We start from the raw sequence: 18,469 nt of genomic DNA, 5'->3' as shown, positions 1-18,469 counted from the left end.
CACGACTCCGACCCAGAGCAGGAATCACATTGCCCGATGCTGATTCCTATTTAGGGGACATTTCTCTCAAGGTTCAATCCTGACCCTTATACCTATGGGTATGGGTACAATGAGGGTATGGAGGGGTCACTGGACCTTCCAGAATACCAGCTTGAAGACCCTAATATAGAATGGGATTTGTGTGAAGCCCAAGGGTTGGACACCTTCCCTGACTCTGGCATGCTTTCTCCACAGGCTTCTACTGTGGCTACGGAGAAGGGAGCCTTCTACTCGATGGTGGTGCAAAGAGCTGCTGAGGTCCTGGGCCTCAAGCTGCCTTCAGTGGCAGTCAGGACTAACCTTCTGACTTAGGTGCTTCAGCCCGGGGCTTCCACATCTGAACCCCTATTGCCCTTCAATGAGGCCCTCCTGTCAACAGGGCAATCACCCGCCGCCATAGGCCTGTGCCTAACGACCCTAAATTCCTGACCTAACACCCCAAGGCTGAGAGCTTAGTCATTCAGGCTTCTTCCTCTTCTGATGCATTCCCTTCTGCACCCCCGGACAGGGAATCAAAAAGACTGGACCAATTTGGGAAAAAAAGTTCTCTCCCTCCAGTCTGGCATTGAGGTGCATGCCTTTTGGGCCGTTACACCCATACTTTATGGGATGCGGTTGCATAGGTTCTGCCACAGGTCCCAGAGGAGGCCCGGGCCATTCTCTCCCAAGCTATTGCTGACTGGAGAGACGCAGCCAAGTTCACTATTCTATGTGGACTGGACACCACCGACTCACTGGGTAGATTCACTTCACCGTGCTCCCCTTCGGCCTTACCAGCACCCCTCGAGTGCTAACGAAAGTGGTGGTGGTCGTCGCAGCTCATCTGGGCCGGATAGGGGTTTCAGTCTCCCCTACCTCGACATCTGACTGTTGAAGGCGGGCACGCCCCAGGCTGTTGTCTCCCACCTTCAGACTACAGCGAACCTCCTGCATTCACTGGGGTTCACTATAAATGTGCCAAAGTCACAACTGACTCTCTCTCAGACACTCCTTTTCATCAGAGCTATTCTGGACACTGTGCAGTTTCAGGCCTATCCTCCCGAGCAGCGAGTCCACTATCTCCAGGCTATGATATTGACGTTTCAGCCTCTATCCTGGGTTTTGGTGAGAATGATGTTGAAGCTGCTGGGCCTCATTGTCTCCTGCATCCTGCTGGTCACACATGGCAGATGTCATATGCAGGCTCTGCAGTGGGACCTGAAGTTCCAGTGGGCGCATCATAAGAGGAATCTATACGACATGGTCCAGATCTTGAAGGGAACTGCACAAGATTAGCAGTAGTGGCTAATGCACCACAATTGGGTCAGAGGCAGATCCTTCTCCCTTCCCCACCCAGGTCAGACAGAAGTGACAGATGCATCACTCCTGGGATAGGGCAGCGACCAGAGGTGTCCGGTCTCCAGCGAGTCCAGGCTCCACATAAAACGTCTGGAGCTCAGGGCGATCAGGCTTTCATTGAAGGCATTCCTTCCCTCTTTCAAAAGGAAAGTGGTGCAGGTGTTCACTGACAGCACCACTGCCATGTGGTACTGCAACAAGCAGGGTGGGGTGGTGGACCCTTTGTCAAGAGTCCCTGCTTCTCTGGACATGGATAGAATGTCAGGGCAAATCCCTGGTGGTTCAACATCTAGCGGGCTCTCTGAACGCCAAAGCAGACAAACTCAGCCATCAATGCATGATCGATCACAAATGGCATCTCCATCCGGAGGTGGCACAAGGTCTCTTTCAGCAGTGGGGAGAGCCTTGGTTAGATCTGTTTGCCTCTACAGAGAACATGCAATGTCAGCTGTTTTGCGTGTTGGAGTTTCCAATGTGGCACTCACTCAGCAACACTTTTGTCTCAAGTGGAAGTCAGGCCTCCTGTACGTCGTTCCACCAATACAACTTTTGCCCAGACTTCTTAAGAAGGTCAAGAATGTCCAGGCCCAAGTAATTCTTGTAGCTCCGGACTGGACTCAGAGAGTATGGGATCCCAAGCTACTGAGCATGGCCATGGATCCTCCACTCAGATTGAACTAATGCCTGTGCTTTGCTCTGCCCTGGGAGTAGCGACTAGACAAGGCTTGCCCCCCTCTTACATATTTTGCCCAGAGCAGTCTCTCGAAAAAAGGGCAAAGTTTTCACTCCAGAAGCTCACTTAGGTGATTACTAATAGACTCTCACACAGAACCATCAGGAGTCAAGGAACGTGGTGGTGCAGACTGCCAGTTTAAGATGTCCGAGAGAGGGTTAGTAGTTCCCAATTTGGTCTTTGATTTTACCACCTTCCTGTGTTTAGCAACTGGACCAGTCGAGGAAAGATGTATCCAGAGCTGTGCACTCAAGAGAACTCACTCCCTTGGGAATGGGACCTTTTGTCAGCCCTACTCTATCATCGGCAATGATAGCTCCACTCAGACTGCCTCTTCGGGAGGATCTTCTGTCGCATCAGCAGGGTAGGGTGTAGGAAAGTCACTCTTTTTGGTATGATTACCCGCACTTTTTGCCTGTTTATCAGTGCGTTTAGACTGTCTCCACTGGGATCCTGCTAACCAGGACGCCAGTGATTGTGCTCTCTGTTCCATGTTAGGCTGGAGGACACTCCCTGCAGTTCTAGTATGAGAAACACCCATGAAGAGGGAGACCTAATGAAATGAGCAGTGTTGCCTACTCTGATCCTTGGCCTGTCCAAATATGTAATGGCCGTCTTAACCATGCACAGACAAAGAAGGTTAGGTTCCCCCTCCTGTGGCGGGGGTTTCCTCTAATGACTACAGACTCCCAGTAATAAATTTACCTCCAGCTTCTTGCCCCTATGTGGCCATTTTAGCCAAGGTCCCGAGACTGCCTCTTGGAAATATAGAGTCCACGCTTGAGCTTAAAAACAGAGTAACTCAGAGGCTATACAGCAATGTGGGAAGTGGCTTAACTTCCATGAGGACTTTTTTTTGTCAGGAGAGTTTTTTGGTTGGGGTAGTTAAAGGGTGTCCACCTAGCCATTTGCAGGAAAACTGTGTACTTATCAACTTCTGAAGGCCCTCTGTAGTAAGAAAAGATCTTTGGTTATCCAATTGTGGTATTGTGCAGCCAGGGGGAGTATTTCTTGTTCGTTTGTGTTACTTTTTTTTAACTATAAAACTCCAAGGTCTAGGACAGTAGTGTAGGAAAGTACCATCTTGCCTGGCATGTTACCCCCATATTTCACTCTATATATGTTGTTTTAGTCTATGTGTCACTGGGACACTGCCAGGCAGGGCCCCAGTGCTCATAAGTATGTGCCCTGTATGTGTTCCCTGTGTGATGCCTAACTGTCTCACTGAGGCTCTGCTAACCAGAACCTCAGTGGTTATGCTCTCTCTGCTTTCCAAATGTGTCACTAACAGGCTAGTGACTAAATTTACCAATTCACATTGGCATACTGGTACACCCATATAATTCCCTTGTATATGGTACTAAGGTACCCAGGGTATTGGGGTTCCAGGAGATCCCTATGGGCTGCAGCATTTCTTTTGCCACCCATAGGGAGCTCTGACAATTCTTACACAGGCCTGCCACTGCAGCCTGAGTGAAATAATGCCCACATTATTTCACAGCCATTTACCACTGTACATAAGTAACTTATAAGTCACCTATATGTCTAACCTTCACCTGGTGAAGGTTGGGTGCAAAGTTACTTAGTGTGTGGGCACCCGGGCACTAGCCAAGGTGCCCCCACATCGTTCAGGGCAAATTCCCCGTACTTTGTGAGTGCGGGGACACCATTACACGCGTGCACTATACATAGGTCACTACCTATGTATAGCGTCACAATGGTAACTCCGAACATGGCCGTGTAACATCTCTAAGATCATGGAATTGTCACCCCAATACCATTCTGGAATTGGGGGGACAATTCCATGATCCCCTGGGTCATTAGCAAGGTACCCGGGTACTGCCAAACTGCCTTTCCGGGGTCTCCACTGCAGCTGCTGCTGCTGCCAACCCTCTCAGACAGGTTTCTGCCCTCCTGGGGTCCAGGCAGCCCTGGCCCAGGAAGGCAGAACAAAGGATTTCCTCTCAGAGAAGATGTTACACCCTCTCCCTTTGGAAATAGGTGTGAAGGGCTGGGGAGGAGTAGCCTCCCCCAGCCTCTGGAAACGCTTTGATAGGCACAGATGGTGCCCATCTCTGCATAAGCCAGTCTACACCGGTTCAGGGATCCCCCAGCCCTGCTCTGGCGCGAAAATGGACAAAGGAAAGGGGAGTGACCACTCCCCTGACCTGCACCTCCCAGGAGAGGTGCCCAGAGCTCCTCCAGTGTGTCCCAGACCTCTGCCATCTTGGAAACAGAGGTGTTGGGGGCACACTGGACTATATGCTCTTACCTCTCTTGGTAGCCAATCCTCCTAACCTGGTAGCCAAACCTCCTTTTCTGGCTATTTAGGGTCTCTGCTTTGGGGAATTCTTCAGATAACGAATGCAAGAGCTCAACAGAGTTCCTCTGCATTTCCCTCTTCACCTTCTACCAAAGGATGGACCGCTGACTGCTCAGGACGCCTGCAAAACCGCAACAAAGTAGCAAGACGACTACCAGCAACATTGTAGCACCTAATCCTGCCGGCTTTCTCAACTGTTTCCTGGTGGTGCATGCTCTGGGGGTAGCCTGCCTTCACCCTGCACCAGAAGCTCCGAAGAAATCTTCAGTGGGTCGACGGAATCTTCCCCCTGCTAACGCAGGCACCAAAAGACTGCAACACTAGTCCTCTGGGTCCCCTCTCATCCTGACGAGCGTGGTCCCTGGAACACAGCAACTCTGTCCAAGTGACTCCCACAGTCTAGTGACTCTTCAGTCCAAGTTTGGTGGAGGTAAGTCCTTGCCTCCCCACGCTAGACTGCAAAGCTGTGTACCGCGTGATTTGCAGCTGCTCCGGCTCCTGTGCACTCTTACAGGATTTCCTTCGTGCACAGCCAAGCCTGGGTCCCCGGCACTCCATCCTGCAGTGCACAACCTTCTGAGTTGTCCTCCGGCGTCGTGGGACTCCCTTTTGTGACTTCGCGTGGACTCTGGTTCACTTTTCTTCTAAGTGTCTGTTGGGGTACTTCTGCGGGTGCTGCCTGCTTCTGCGAGGGCTCCCTGAGTTGCTGGGCGCCCCCTCTATCTCCTCCTCCAAAAGGCGACATCCTGCTCCCTCCTGGGCCACAGCAGCACCCAAAAAACTCTACAGCGACCCTTGCAGCTAGCAAGGCTTGTTTGCGGTCTTTCTGCGTGGGAACACCTCTGCAAGCTTCATCCTTACGTGGGACATCGGCTTTCAAAGGAGAAGTTCCTAGACCTGTTCTTTCTTGCAGAACTCCAAGCTTCTTCCAACCGGTGGCAACTTCCTTGCATCTTCAGCTGGCATTTCCTGGGCTCCTGCCCACTCTCAACACTGTCGCGACTATTGGACTTGGTCCCCTTGTCTTACAGGTACTCAGGTCCGGAAATCCACTGCTGTTGCATTGCTGGTGTTTGTTCTTCCTGCAGAATCCCCCTATCACGACTTCTGTGCTCTCTGGGGGTAGTAGGTGTACTTTACTCCTACTTTTCAGGGTCTTGGGGTGGGGTATTTGTCTAACCCTCACTGTTTTCTTACAGTCCCAGCGACCCCCTACAAGCTCACATAGGTCTGGGGTCCATTCTTGGTTCGCATTCCACTTTTGGAGTATATGGTTTGTGTTGCCCCTATCCCTATGTGCTCCTATTGCAACATATTGTAATTCTACACTGTTTGCATTACTTTCTTGCTCTTACTTACCTAATTTTGGTTTGTGTACATATAACTTGTGTATATAACTTATCTTCTGACTGAGGATACTCACTGAGATACTTTTGGCATATTGTCATAAAAAATAAAGTACCTTTATTTTTAGTAACTCTGTGTATTGTGTTTTCTTATGATATTGTTCATATGATATAAGTGGTATAGTAGGAGCTTTGCATGTCTCCTAGTTCAGCCTAAGCTGCTTTGCCATAGCTACCTTCTATCAGTCTAAGCTGCTAGAAACTTCTCTTCTACACTAATAAGAGATAACTGGACCTGGCACAAGGTGTAAGTACCTCTGGTACCCACTACAAGCCAGGCCAGCCTCCTACATTGGAAGCAGCGATGGGATAAGTACTTGTAACTACTTACCACTTTGTCATTGTGTACTTTTCATAAGAGAATCATATACTAAACAGTTCATTATATGTACACTTAACTAAAAAGTTTTGCTTTTCTTCTCTCAAGCCTTTTACAAAGTTCTGAAAAGTTTCCTACAAATTTCTAAAAGTTTCTAAAAGTTAGAAACAGTTTTTTTCTCTGTTCTTTAAAAAGTTCTGAAACTTTTTATTTCTTCTCACTATTTCTAAACCTTTTGTTACCATGTCTGTAGTAGATTCAGCTCTTAAAACTGTCAATACAACTTATGACAATTTGAATTACAAGAGCCTAAGGAGTCTCTGCTTAGCTAGAGGTATAGTAATAGGAAGAAACCCTACAAAAGAGTTTCTGTTTAGCATGCTTATTGTAAATGATGAGTCCCAAGCTGGCCCATCAGATGAGAGGTTAATAGAAGGTTCCCATTCTGACTCAGGAGAACACCTTGAGGAAGGTGGGGAGGGTTCTGAACAGGATCTGCCCCATAGCAGAACACCTAGTAATGTTGGTAGTAATGGAGGTTCCCATCACAGTAGGGAAGCCTTTATTCCTAGAGGCCAAGTTTCTAGGGTTCATTCAGTTAGGGACAGGACCCCCTCTGTAGTTTCCAACTTGTCTTCTGTGTCAAAGCATTACCAACCCACCCACCCTGAGGATACCTTGTTAGAAAGGGAACTCAAAACATTGAGGTTTGTGGAGACCAGACTGAAGCTTAAACAGCAACAGCTGGCCTTAGATAGGGAATCCCTAGACCTGGAGAAGGAAAGACAGAGAGAGGAGTTTGGACCCCATGGTGGCAGCAGCAGTATTCCTGATAGAAATCCTGTTAGAGAGCATGATTCCAGGAATCTGCACAAGATAGTCCCCCCTTACAAGGAGGGGGATGACATCAACAAGTGGTTTGCTTCACTTGAGAGGGCCTGTATGGTACAGGGGGTCCCTCAAAGGCAGTGGGCTGCTATATTGTGGCTATCTTTCACTGGAAAGGGTAGGGATAGGCTCCTTACTGTTAGAGAAAGTGAAGCTAACAATTTCACAGTTTTGAAGGATGCACTCTTGGATGGATTTGGCTTAACCACTGAAGAATACAGGATTAAGTTCAGAGACACCAGAAAAGAGTCCCCACAAGACTGGACAGACGTTGTGGACTGTTCAGTGAAGGCCTTGGAGGGGTGGTTACATGGCAGTAAAGTATCTGACTATGAAAGCCTGTATAATCTTATTCTGAGAGAGCATATTCTGAATAACTGTGTGTCTGACTTGTTACACCAATATCTAGTGGACTCAGATCTGACCTCTCCCTAAGAATTGGGAAAGAAGGCAGACAAATGGGTCAGAACAGGAGTGAACAGAAAAGTTCATACAGTGGTTGACAAGGATGGCAAGAAGAAGGATGGTAAGTCTTCTGACAAGGGTGGGGACAAAAATAAAACAAGAGTCTTCATCAGGTCCACAAAAATTGGTGGGGGTGGTGGGTCCAAATCCTCTTCCAATAATCAACCTAAAAAGCCTGGGTGTTATTTGTGTAAAGTCAAAGGCCATTGGGCAACTGATTCCAGTTGTCCAAAGAAAAACACCAAACCTTCCACTACCACAACCCCTGCTGCAAATTCTAGTGCCCCTGGTAATAGCAGTGGTGGTGGGAGAAAACCTACAAATAGCCAGTCCAAGGGTGTAGCTGGGCTCACTATTGGCAATGTTGGGGTTGGTCTTGTTAGGGAGACCTGCCATCCACTGCACACAGATCAATTCCTGGCAGGAAATAGGTTTGGGGTGCTTTCTGGGTTGGGGGATATTATTGACAAGTTGACGGGTGAGTCAGGTAGCCCTAAGACTCTGGTTAGTAGGAATCATGTGAGCTAGCTTAAAACTTTTTCTAGTATTGTCCTCATTTCCACTTTGATGCCCGGTGTGGTCACTAATGGGTCCATTGTTCATACTCAGATTTTCTCCTTTGTGCCTGATTGGACCAAATCTGATCAGTCTGCTCGTTTTCAGGGTACATATAGTGTTATATTTAGTTCCTCTCCCTTTACGCAGTGGTTGTCTGCCAGGGATATCAGTTCTTCTCGAGTAGCCAGCTCTCACCCTTCAGACACTTTGGTTGCTTCAGTTCAGTTTTTGTACCAGGGCAACCTAAAGGTTTCCAAAATTGCCTGCTGTGCAACCAGTGGTTTGGATGGGTATTGTGAAATAGTGGATATCTATTTGCTCACTCATTTGTTGTTAGCATTGACTGTGGTGGATTCCTGGAATGTGGTTGGCCTTAGGGCCAAACTCTCTCAACCCCTTTGCTGCAAATGTATTGACTAATGATATATGCCTGTTCCAGGAAACTTGGGCAACAGAACCCTTGTTTAAAGTAGGCTATTTATATCACCACATCCGGGCCAAACCAAGTAATTGTGGGAGATCAATGGCTGGTTTATTAATCTGGGTGAGGACTTCCTTAAACTGTAAATTCCATCCATTACCTATTGACTGCCTTGACATTCAAGGCATTGAATTAAGCAAGGGGGGGGCATAGTGTGGTGCTTCTCAGTATTTATTCATGTTGGTAACAGGTGGGCAACCCTCACAGACCATCCAGCTTCTTGAAGCCTTTACGGGCAAGCTCCGGCTGCGTTTTACTCTGATTCTTGCCGGGTGTTTCATCACTACATTTGAGCCCTTAGATTGGGACGATGTTGGAATAACCATAGAGGAGGACGAATCATGGGGTGTCCCATTGCTGGATCCCAACCCTATTAAAAGGTGGTCCCAGGCTGCTCTCCAATTAAAAACAATAGAACAAGGAGTTAGGGTGACTAATGGTTGCACTAAATCTGATTCCAAGAGAGCCTTTACATTTAACAATTATTTGCCCATGAGTCGAATTGATTGTATTGTAGTTGATATGAGATTGTGGCTCTGAGTCATGGATATGGTAGTCCAGGAAAGAGTGAAGAGTGACCCTAATCCCCTTTGTTTATCTATGCCTGCATTATTTGCTAAATGTTTGTTTGACCCTCTATCCTTTAGCTGCACTGGTAATGTTTCACTTTCGCCCGATAGGCGCCACCTTAAATGGTGCCAGCCCATGGCACATCTGGACATTCTATCACAGATTAGAGATACGGTAAAAGGTGACATTAGCTATGACCTCGGATGGTGCAGGAGGGTGACTCCTTTGGTCTTAGTGTGGTGCATAAAGAGTGTGTCCAAGAAATTGCTACCTTCTTTTTAGTTCCCTCCGCTACTAAGAAGGAGCCCCCTCCTCCCACCAAAATAAAACAGTGGTTGGTTCAATAAGAAGTGCAGGCAGCTAAGGTGTCCTTAGGCCAGGGCTATTAAGATAAAAGATCCTTGGCTGATCTCAGCTGTTAGGAAGAAGTATAAGTGCAGTATGCAGAGAGCCAAGAAGGATTGGGACAATAATAGATGGTGTAGTTTAGCTGAGGCAAGTTCCATAAAGGATTATTTATGCTTCTGGAAGCAGATTGTAAGTGGTGCTAACTCTCAGGGATCAGTACTACAGAACCATGTTTCTTTTTCTGAGTGGTACTCCTTTTTTTCTAGTCTCAACCAAGAGGTGGTGAGGGCCCATTGCCATGTGGCTCCCTCCAGCACGTTGTTTTTCCCCCTTTTACTAAAGAAGATATTATTGATTCTCTCTCTGCCTTTGCAAGAGGGAGGTCCCCCAGCCTGGGCGGTCTTCCAGTAGATGTTTTTGTGCATGATATTGACATCTGGGCGGATTACATTTTAGTATTATCAAATGCAATTGCGTTGGGTACTCCCGTTCGTGAGTCATGGTTGGGAGCAGAGGTCATCCCTGCCTTTAAAAAGGGGGCTAAACCTAATTATAGGCCAATCTAATTGATAGTGTGCAAAAGGTTTTTTTCCATATGGTTTTGGCAAAAATCCAAGTCTGTCTGACAGAAAATGACATTTTAAGCCCACTACAAACAGGCTTTAGGGTTAAAACCTCAACAAATGACCAGGTCTTCCAGTTTATTTTGATTTTTAGGAAGACGGTTTTATCAGCAGTGGGGACTTATACATTGCCTTTGTTGACCTAAAATCCAACTTCAACCTGGTCCCACGGTTGAGACTGTGGTGGATGTTGAAGGAGATGGGTATGCCCCCTAAAGTTTTATCTTTACTGATCAGGCTCCATGATAAAAACTATGTCCGAGTTAGATGGGTAGCTCAGCGCCAGCTGAGAAGAGAAGATTTCTGTAGCAAAGGGCATACGTCAGGGATGTGTACTCACCCCCACTCTTTTTTCCATTGACCTAAATGGCCTGATGGAGTATTTGTCTGAGTGCTTTGGGAATGCACCCCTTTAGCTAAGACTGAAATCCCTATATTGTTATTCGCAGATGACATCCTCTTAATTTTAAAAACCTGAGCTGTCTGCAACTTTTTCTTAATGAATGTGGTGCTTTTCCCCAGGACTGTGGCTTAGAAATAAATGTAGCTAAGACAAAATTCATGATATTTACACATCACAAGAAGCTAAAGGGTAATTTAGCACTCGAGGGCAAGGCCCTAGAGAGGGTAGATACCTTTAACTATTTAAGGGTTAAACTTTCACCCACCATGTCATGGTGTCCACACATCAGTATTGCTTTGTTGAAACATAGGCATATTGTGGGTACCGTTTTGAAGGAACGCCACATTTTTTATACTAAACCAATAACCCTCGCATTGCAGGTTTATGAGGTCAAGTCCCTTGGCGCCAGACTTTATGATGCTGAGCTGTGGAACTTTTGTGATGTTTCTGGTTTAGAGAGATCTGACATTTATTTTTTAAGCTCTTTAGCTTCCCTTCCTCCTAATTCCCAGCTGTTTCTTGTATTTTTGGATATCAGCATTAAAAATGTAGCACAGAAGGTTTCTTTGCATCCATTACTTATCTGGTGAAACTAATGGACCACCCCAGAGCTGGCCCACTATGCTGCTGCCCTTCTTGATATTGTCAGGGTTGACCAATGTAATAAGAACCCTGGATTGAGGGCTATAAAGAAACTCTTACGTTCGATGGCATCTGTCGCTGTAGATACACATGGTATGCATGAGCTCGCCATCTGGTGTTGGGTCGGAGTGTTACAAGTTGTTTTTCTTCGAAGAAGTGTTTTCGAGTCACGGGACCGAGTGACTCCTCCTTCTGTGCTCATTGCGCATGGGCGTCGACTCCATCTTCGATTGTTTTCTTTCCGCCATCGGGTTCGGACGTGTTCCTGTCGCTCCGAGTTTCGGAACGGAAAGATAGCTGAAACCAGAAGATTTTCGACGGTATCGTTGCGATCCGGTTCGAGATAGACATACGACGACGCGTTGAACATCGAAGCGCTTCGGTGCCCTTCAGGGTAGATTTCGGCACCCCGTCGGGGCCTAGTCGGCCCGACCGCGTGGAGAACAACGCCGATGGAACGGACCCCGTTTCGATTCTGCCCCGAATGCCACAACAAATATCCCTATACGGACCTACACTCGGTCTGTAACCTGTGCCTGTCACCCGAGCACAGCGAAGAATCCTGTGAGGCCTGTCGGGCGTTCCGGTCCCGAAAAACTCTGCGCGACCGTCGAGCGAGAAGACTGCAGATGGCGTCCACGCCAAAGGAGCGTCAACAGTTCGAGACAGAAGAGGAACAGGAGGAATCCTTTTCCATCCAGGATTCAGACTCCGACGAGCTAGACTCTACAAAAACTGTGAGTAAGACGTCGAGATCAGAACTTAAAAAAGGAAAGAAGGCCCAGGGGACGCCACTGCCAACCGGCCATGGCTCCACCCAAATTCTCGGTGACCAACAATCGGCACCGAAAAAGGCCCATTCAGTGTCGAGATCGTCCGACTTCGGTCGAGACACCGGCACGCAGCCTCCTCGGGACCGAGAGAGTGCTAAACACAAGCATCGACACCGAGAGTTCGGTGTCGACACGGATCGACGCCGAGACAGTGGCGCCGAAGACCATACAGGCCAAAAATTTTCGGCACAGAAAAAGAGGAAGGTTACCTCGGAGCCGAAAAAACAATCAACAGGGTTTTCGGAGCCGAAAAAAGCGACATCAGACCCTGTTTCAGGCTCCTATACTGAAGCGCATTCTATGTCTTCACAAATGAAGAAACATAGATTTGAACAAGAACTGCAATCCACTGACGTGGATCACACGCAAAAGCGTATCTTTATCCAGCAGGGGACTGGGAAGATCAGTACCCTTCCACCTGTCAAACGAAAGAGAACGCTTCAGTTTACTCCTCAGCAACAAACAGCACAAAAGGTAACACCTCCTCCCTCGCCTCCACCTGTAACTCCGGCTTCGCCAACTTACACCCCGTCACATTCGCCAGCTCACACCGCCATGAGCCACGATGACCAAGATCAGGATGCGTGGGACTTGTACGACGCACCAGTGTCTGATAACAGCCCAGACACATACCCAACTAGGCCATCACCACCGGAAGACAGCACAGCCTACTCACAAGTGGTGGCTAGAGCAGCACTATTCCATAATGTGGAACTACACTCGGAACAAGTAGAGGATGATTTTTTATTTAACACCCTCTCTTCAACCCACAGCTCCTACCAAAGCCTGCCGATGCTCCCAGGCATGCTACGCCATGCAAAGGACATTTTCAAGGAGCCAGTTAAAAGTAGGGCAGTGACGCCTAGGGTGGACAAAAAGTATAAGGCGCCTCCTACGGACCCTGTATTCATCACCTCTCAGCTGCCACCAGATTCTGTGGTGGTAGGGGCTGCCAGAAAACGGGCAAATTCACACACTTCTGGGGATGCACCTCCCCCAGATAAAGAAAGCAGGAAGTTCGATGCAGCCGGGAAGAGGGTTGCTGTCCAAGCAGCAAACCAGTGGCGCATCGCAAATTCACAAGCGCTGCTAGCGCGATACGACAGAGCCCACTGGGATGAGATGCAGCATCTCATTGAACATCTCCCAAAAGATCTGCAAAAAAGAGCAAAACAGGTTGTTGAGGAGGGTCAAAACATTTCCAACAATCAAATACGCTCCTCCATGGATGCAGCGGACACGGCCGCAAGGACCATTAATACGTCGGTTACCATCCGTAGGCACGCATGGCTCAGAACGTCTGGATTCAAGCCAGAAATTCAGCAGGCAGTGCTTAACATGCCAGTAAACGAGAAACTTCTGTTCGGTCCGGAGGTCGACACAGCCATAGAAAAGCTCAAGAAGGACACTGACACTGCCAAGGCCATGGGCGCACTCTACTCCCTGCAGAGCAGAGGATCTTATAACACCTTCCGCAAAACACCTTTTAGAGGAGGGTTTCGGGGTCAGGCCACACAAGCTAGCACCTCACAGTCCGCACCGCCCACCTACCAGGGACAGTACAGGGGAGGTTTTCGGGGCCAGTATAGAGGGGGGCAATTTCCTAGGAATAGAGGAAGATTTCAAAGCCCCAAAACCACTACCAACAAGCAGTGACTCACACGTCACTCACCCCTCCCACACAACACCAGTGGGGGGGAGGATACATCAATATTACGAAGCATGGGACAAAATAACTACAGACACATGGGTCCTAGCAATTATCCAACATGGTTATTGCATAGAATTCATGCAATTCCCTCCAGACATACCACCAAAATCACAAAATTTATCAAAATACCATTCACAGCTTCTAGAGATAGAAGTTCAAGCACTACTGCAAAAAAATGCAATAGAATTAGTACCAAGCACACAAATAAACACAGGAGTTTATTCACTGTACTTCTTGATACCAAAAAAGGACGAAACACTGAGACCAATTCTAGACCTCAGGGTAGTAAACACATTCATCAAATCAGACCACTTTCACATGGTCACACTACAAGAAGTGTTACCATTGCTCAGAAAACACGACTACATGACAACCCTAGACCTCAAGGACGCATATTTCCATATACCAATACATCAATCACACAGGAAATATCTAAGGTTTGTATTCAAAGGAATACATTACCAATTCAAAGTATTGCCTTTTGGTTTAACAACCGCTCCAAGAGTATTCACAAAATGCCTAGCAGTAGTCGCTGCACACATCAGAAGGCAGCAAATACATGTGTTCCCGTATCTAGACGACTGGCTAATCAAAACCAGTTCGCTCACACAATGCTCAAACCACACAAATCAAGTCATACAAACCCTCTACAATCTAGGGTTCACCGTCAACTTTGCAAAATCAAACATTCTGCCAAGCAAAGTACAGCAATATCTAGGAGCCATAATAGACACGACAAAAGGAGTAGCAACGCCAACTCCACAAAGGATCCACAATTTCAACAGGGTCATTCAACACATGTCTCCAAACCAAACAATACAAGCAAGAACAATACTACAGCTCCTAGGCATGATGTCCTCATGCATAGCCATTGTCCCAAACGCAAGACTGCACATGAGGCCCTTACAACAGTGCCTAGCCTCACAGTGGTCTCAAGCACAGGGTCACCTTCTAGATCTGGTGTTGCTAGACCGCCAAACTTACCTCTCGCTTCTATGGTGGAACAGTATAAATTTAAACATAGGGCGGCCTTTCCAAGACCCAGTGCCACAGTACGTAATAACAACAGATGCTTCCATGACAGGGTGGGGAGCACATCTCAATCAACACAACATAAGAGGACAATGGAACATACATCAAACAAAACTGCATATAAATCATCTAGAATTATTAGCAGTTTTTCAAGCACTAAAAGCTTTCCAACCAATCATAACCCACAAATACATCCTTGTCAAAACAGACAACATGACAACGATGTATTATCTAAACAAACAAGGAGGAACACATTCAACGCAGTTAAGCTTGTTAGCTCAAAAAATATGGAAGTGGGCAATCCACCATCAAATTGGTCTAATAGCACAGTTTATTCCGGGGATCCAGAATCAGCTGGCAGACAATCTCTCTCGAGATCACCAGCAAGTCCACGAATGGGAAATCCACCCACAGATTCTGAACACCTACTTCACACTCTGGGGAACACCACAAATAGACTTATTTGCAACAAAAGAGAACGCAAAATGCCAAAACTTCGCGTCCAGATACCCACACAAGCAATCCCAAGGCAATGCCCTATGGATGAACTGGTCAGGAATATTTGCTTACGCTTTTCCTCCTCTCCCTCTCCTTCCTTACCTAGTAAACAAATTGAGTCAAAACAAACTCAAACTCATTTTAATAGCACCAACGTGGGCAAGACAACCCTGGTACACAACACTGCTAGATCTGTCTGTAGTACCACACATCAAACTGCCCAACAAACCAGATCTGTTAACGCAACACAACCAACAGATCAGACACCCGGACCCAGCATCGCTGAATCTAGCAATCTGGCTCCTGAAATCCTAGAATTCGGACACTTACAACTTAGCCAAGAGTGTATGGAAGTCATAAAGCAGGCCAGAAGGCCATCCACTAGACACTGCTACGCAAGTAAGTGGAAAAGATTTGTTTGGTACTGCCATCATAATCAGATACAACCACTAGAGGCAACTCCAAAACATATAGTAAATTACTTGCTCCATTTACAAAAAGCAAAGCTAGCCTTCTCTTCTATTAAAATACACCTTGCAGCAATATCTGCATACCTGCAAACTACATATTCAACTTCCTTGTATAGGATACCAGTTATCAAAGCATTCATAGAAGGGCTTAAAAGAATTCTACCACCAAGAACACCACCTGTTCCTTCATGGAACCTAAACGTGGTTCTAACAAGACTCATGGGCCCACCTTTCGAACCCATGCACTCTTGCGGAATACAATTCCTAACCTGGAAAGTTGCCTTTCTCATCGCCATTACATCTCTAAGAAGAGTAAGTGAAATTCAAGCGTTCACAACACAAGAGCCTTTTATACAAATACATAAAAATAAGGTCGTCCTACGACCTAATCCAAAATTTTTACCCAAAGTTATTTCACCATTCCATCTAAATCAAACGGTAGAACTACCAGTTTTTTTCCCACAGCCAGATTCTGTGGCTGAAAGAGCACTACATACATTAGATGTCAAAAGAGCATTAATGTACTACATTGACAGAACAAAAAACATCAGAAAAACTAAACAGCTATTTATTGCTTTCCAAAAACCTCATGCAGGTAACCCAATATCAAAACAAGGTATAGCCAGATGGATAGTTAAATGCATCCAAATCTGCTACCTTAAAGCAAAAAGACAACTGCCCATTACTCCCAGGGCACATTCAACAAGGAAAAAAGGTGCTTCAATGGCCTTTTTAGGAAACATCCCAATGCAGGAAATATGTAAGGCAGCCACTTGGTCTACGCCTCACACATTCACCAAACACTACTGTATAGATGTGCTATCCGCACAACAAGCTACAGTAGGTCAAGCTGTATTAAGAACTCTATTTCAGACAACTTCTACTCCTACAGGCTAAACCACCGCTTATGGGGAACTAACTGCTTACTAGTCTATGCATACCATGTGTATCTACAGCGACAGATGCCATCGAACTGAAAATGTCACTTACCCAGTGTACATCTGTTCGTGGCATCAGTCGCTGAGATTCACATGGACCCACCCACCTCCCCGGAAGCCTGTAGCAGTTCAGAAGTTACCTTCAATTTTGTACATTTGTATATATATTATTTAATCCTTTAATAGGTACATATTTACATTTTTCATTGCGCGGGCACTATTACTTTAGTACAACTCCTACCTCACCCTCTGCGGGGAAAACAATCGAAGATGGAGTCGACGCCCATGCGCAATGAGCACAGAAGGAGGAGTCACTCGGTCCCGTGACTCGAAAACACTTCTTCGAAGAAAAACAACTTGTAACACTCCGACCCAACACCAGATGGCGAGCTCATGCATACCATGTGAATCTCAGCGACTGATGCCACGAACAGATGTACACTGGGTAAGTGACATTTTCATTTCTTTAGACCTTGGTGATTGCTGGTCGCACCCTTCTGTTGCCCATATGCTGTCCAAGGTTGTTCTTAAATAACAGTATGAGGCATTCTTAACAAGCAGGGGGAACAAAAGGCAGTGGGCACATTGACTGGGGATTTTTTTATTTTTACTTTCTATCAAAATATGGGCGAGATAAATATTGGGAGGTGGTTAACACCACTTTTGATGGGAAGCTATATCATCAATTCCAATAAGATCACTTCCCCTTAGGTCTTTCACTGCAAAGTGACCTGGTTCTTAGTTGATAGTGTGTCCTTATTGTAGTAACCATATTGAGTTGATGCTGCATGTGCTATTTGTTTGTCCCGCTTGCTCAGATTGGTTGGTACCTATTTGCAGGCAGTTGAGCACCACCAGCCATTCTGTCGCTTTGCAGCTTTTGAGATCAGACCCTTGCAGGGTCTTGTGGGGTTGCAACATTTTTAGGCCTGATGTGGGCGAAAAGGTGGTTTATGGTCCAGTGATTAAGATTCCAATGGCTCTATGTTAGTGGTTATATTGGATTGATTGTCTACCCACTTGTGGTGACTATATTGGGCTGTCATTTTTTTTATGAGCTACATTTTTCTTTTTAATCATGCTTTTGCTGTTACTTGTGATATTCTAATTTAATGACAGGTTTCTTACCACTTGTTTTAACCATATTATGTTTTATAATTTTTCATGGCACCCGTGATACTTTAGTGTAATGAGATGTTTTTAGTAATGGTTTTAATCATATATTGTTTATCATCTGATCTTATTGAATCTTTTATGGCTTCAGCTGAAATAAAGTTTGAGGGTGAGAATTATCTCTTGCTGGAGAATAAGTACTGGTGCTGCTCTAGTGAGTACATTTTAATCACACTCCTTCAACCTCTCTCAGCATCCACTATTCTGATAAACCTCTGACACTAAGAAGTTATGAGTTGTATAGAAACAACGGTCATTCAGTCTCTTTACCTGCCAGGTCACCATACATTAAGTGTATACCTCAAGTTTTGTATTACTGATTAAAAGTGCTTAGTCTATTATGCCCAATTGGATTGTGTGGAGAGTGTGTCAAGTTTCTGAAGTCACACTCAGTTCTCTAATTGTTTTTCATACTTATGGCCTTTATCTCTCCTGCTCTCTTTGAAGGAACTCACTCCAGACTACACTATGGAAAGCCACCAGAGAGATCATGAAAATTATGTGGCATGTTCACGCAGGCGCCGGCGACGAGCTAAGGCTCTCCTCGATTTTGAAAGACACGATGATGACGAGCTGGGTTTCCGAAAGAATGATATTATAACGGTACTGTACAAACAGTCTGCTTCCCTCTTTTGACATGATTAAATAAATGTTTTATTCTTCTCCCAGGTTTGACTG

At 46.2% G+C, this 18,469-nt stretch overlaps 1 protein-coding gene across 6 annotated transcripts in view; it reads left to right on the top strand.

Moving 5' to 3' along the window:
• Window positions 1–18,469, top strand: part of SGSM3 (small G protein signaling modulator 3) — a 256,141-nt gene that overhangs the window by 157,248 nt on the left and 80,424 nt on the right. For all 6 annotated transcript variants that reach the window (XM_069231273.1, XM_069231269.1, XM_069231274.1 and 3 more), the window contains exon 14: window positions 18,239–18,394. In XM_069231273.1, the coding sequence (XP_069087374.1) occupies window positions 18,239–18,394 (156 nt within the window). The remainder of the gene's footprint in view (window positions 1–18,238; window positions 18,395–18,469) is intronic.

The sequence above is a fragment of the Pleurodeles waltl genome, chromosome 4_2, assembly GCF_031143425.1.
Source record: "Pleurodeles waltl isolate 20211129_DDA chromosome 4_2, aPleWal1.hap1.20221129, whole genome shotgun sequence".
NCBI classification, from domain to species: domain Eukaryota; kingdom Metazoa; phylum Chordata; class Amphibia; order Caudata; family Salamandridae; genus Pleurodeles; species Pleurodeles waltl.
This window is presented reverse-complemented; position numbering and strand designations above follow the sequence as displayed.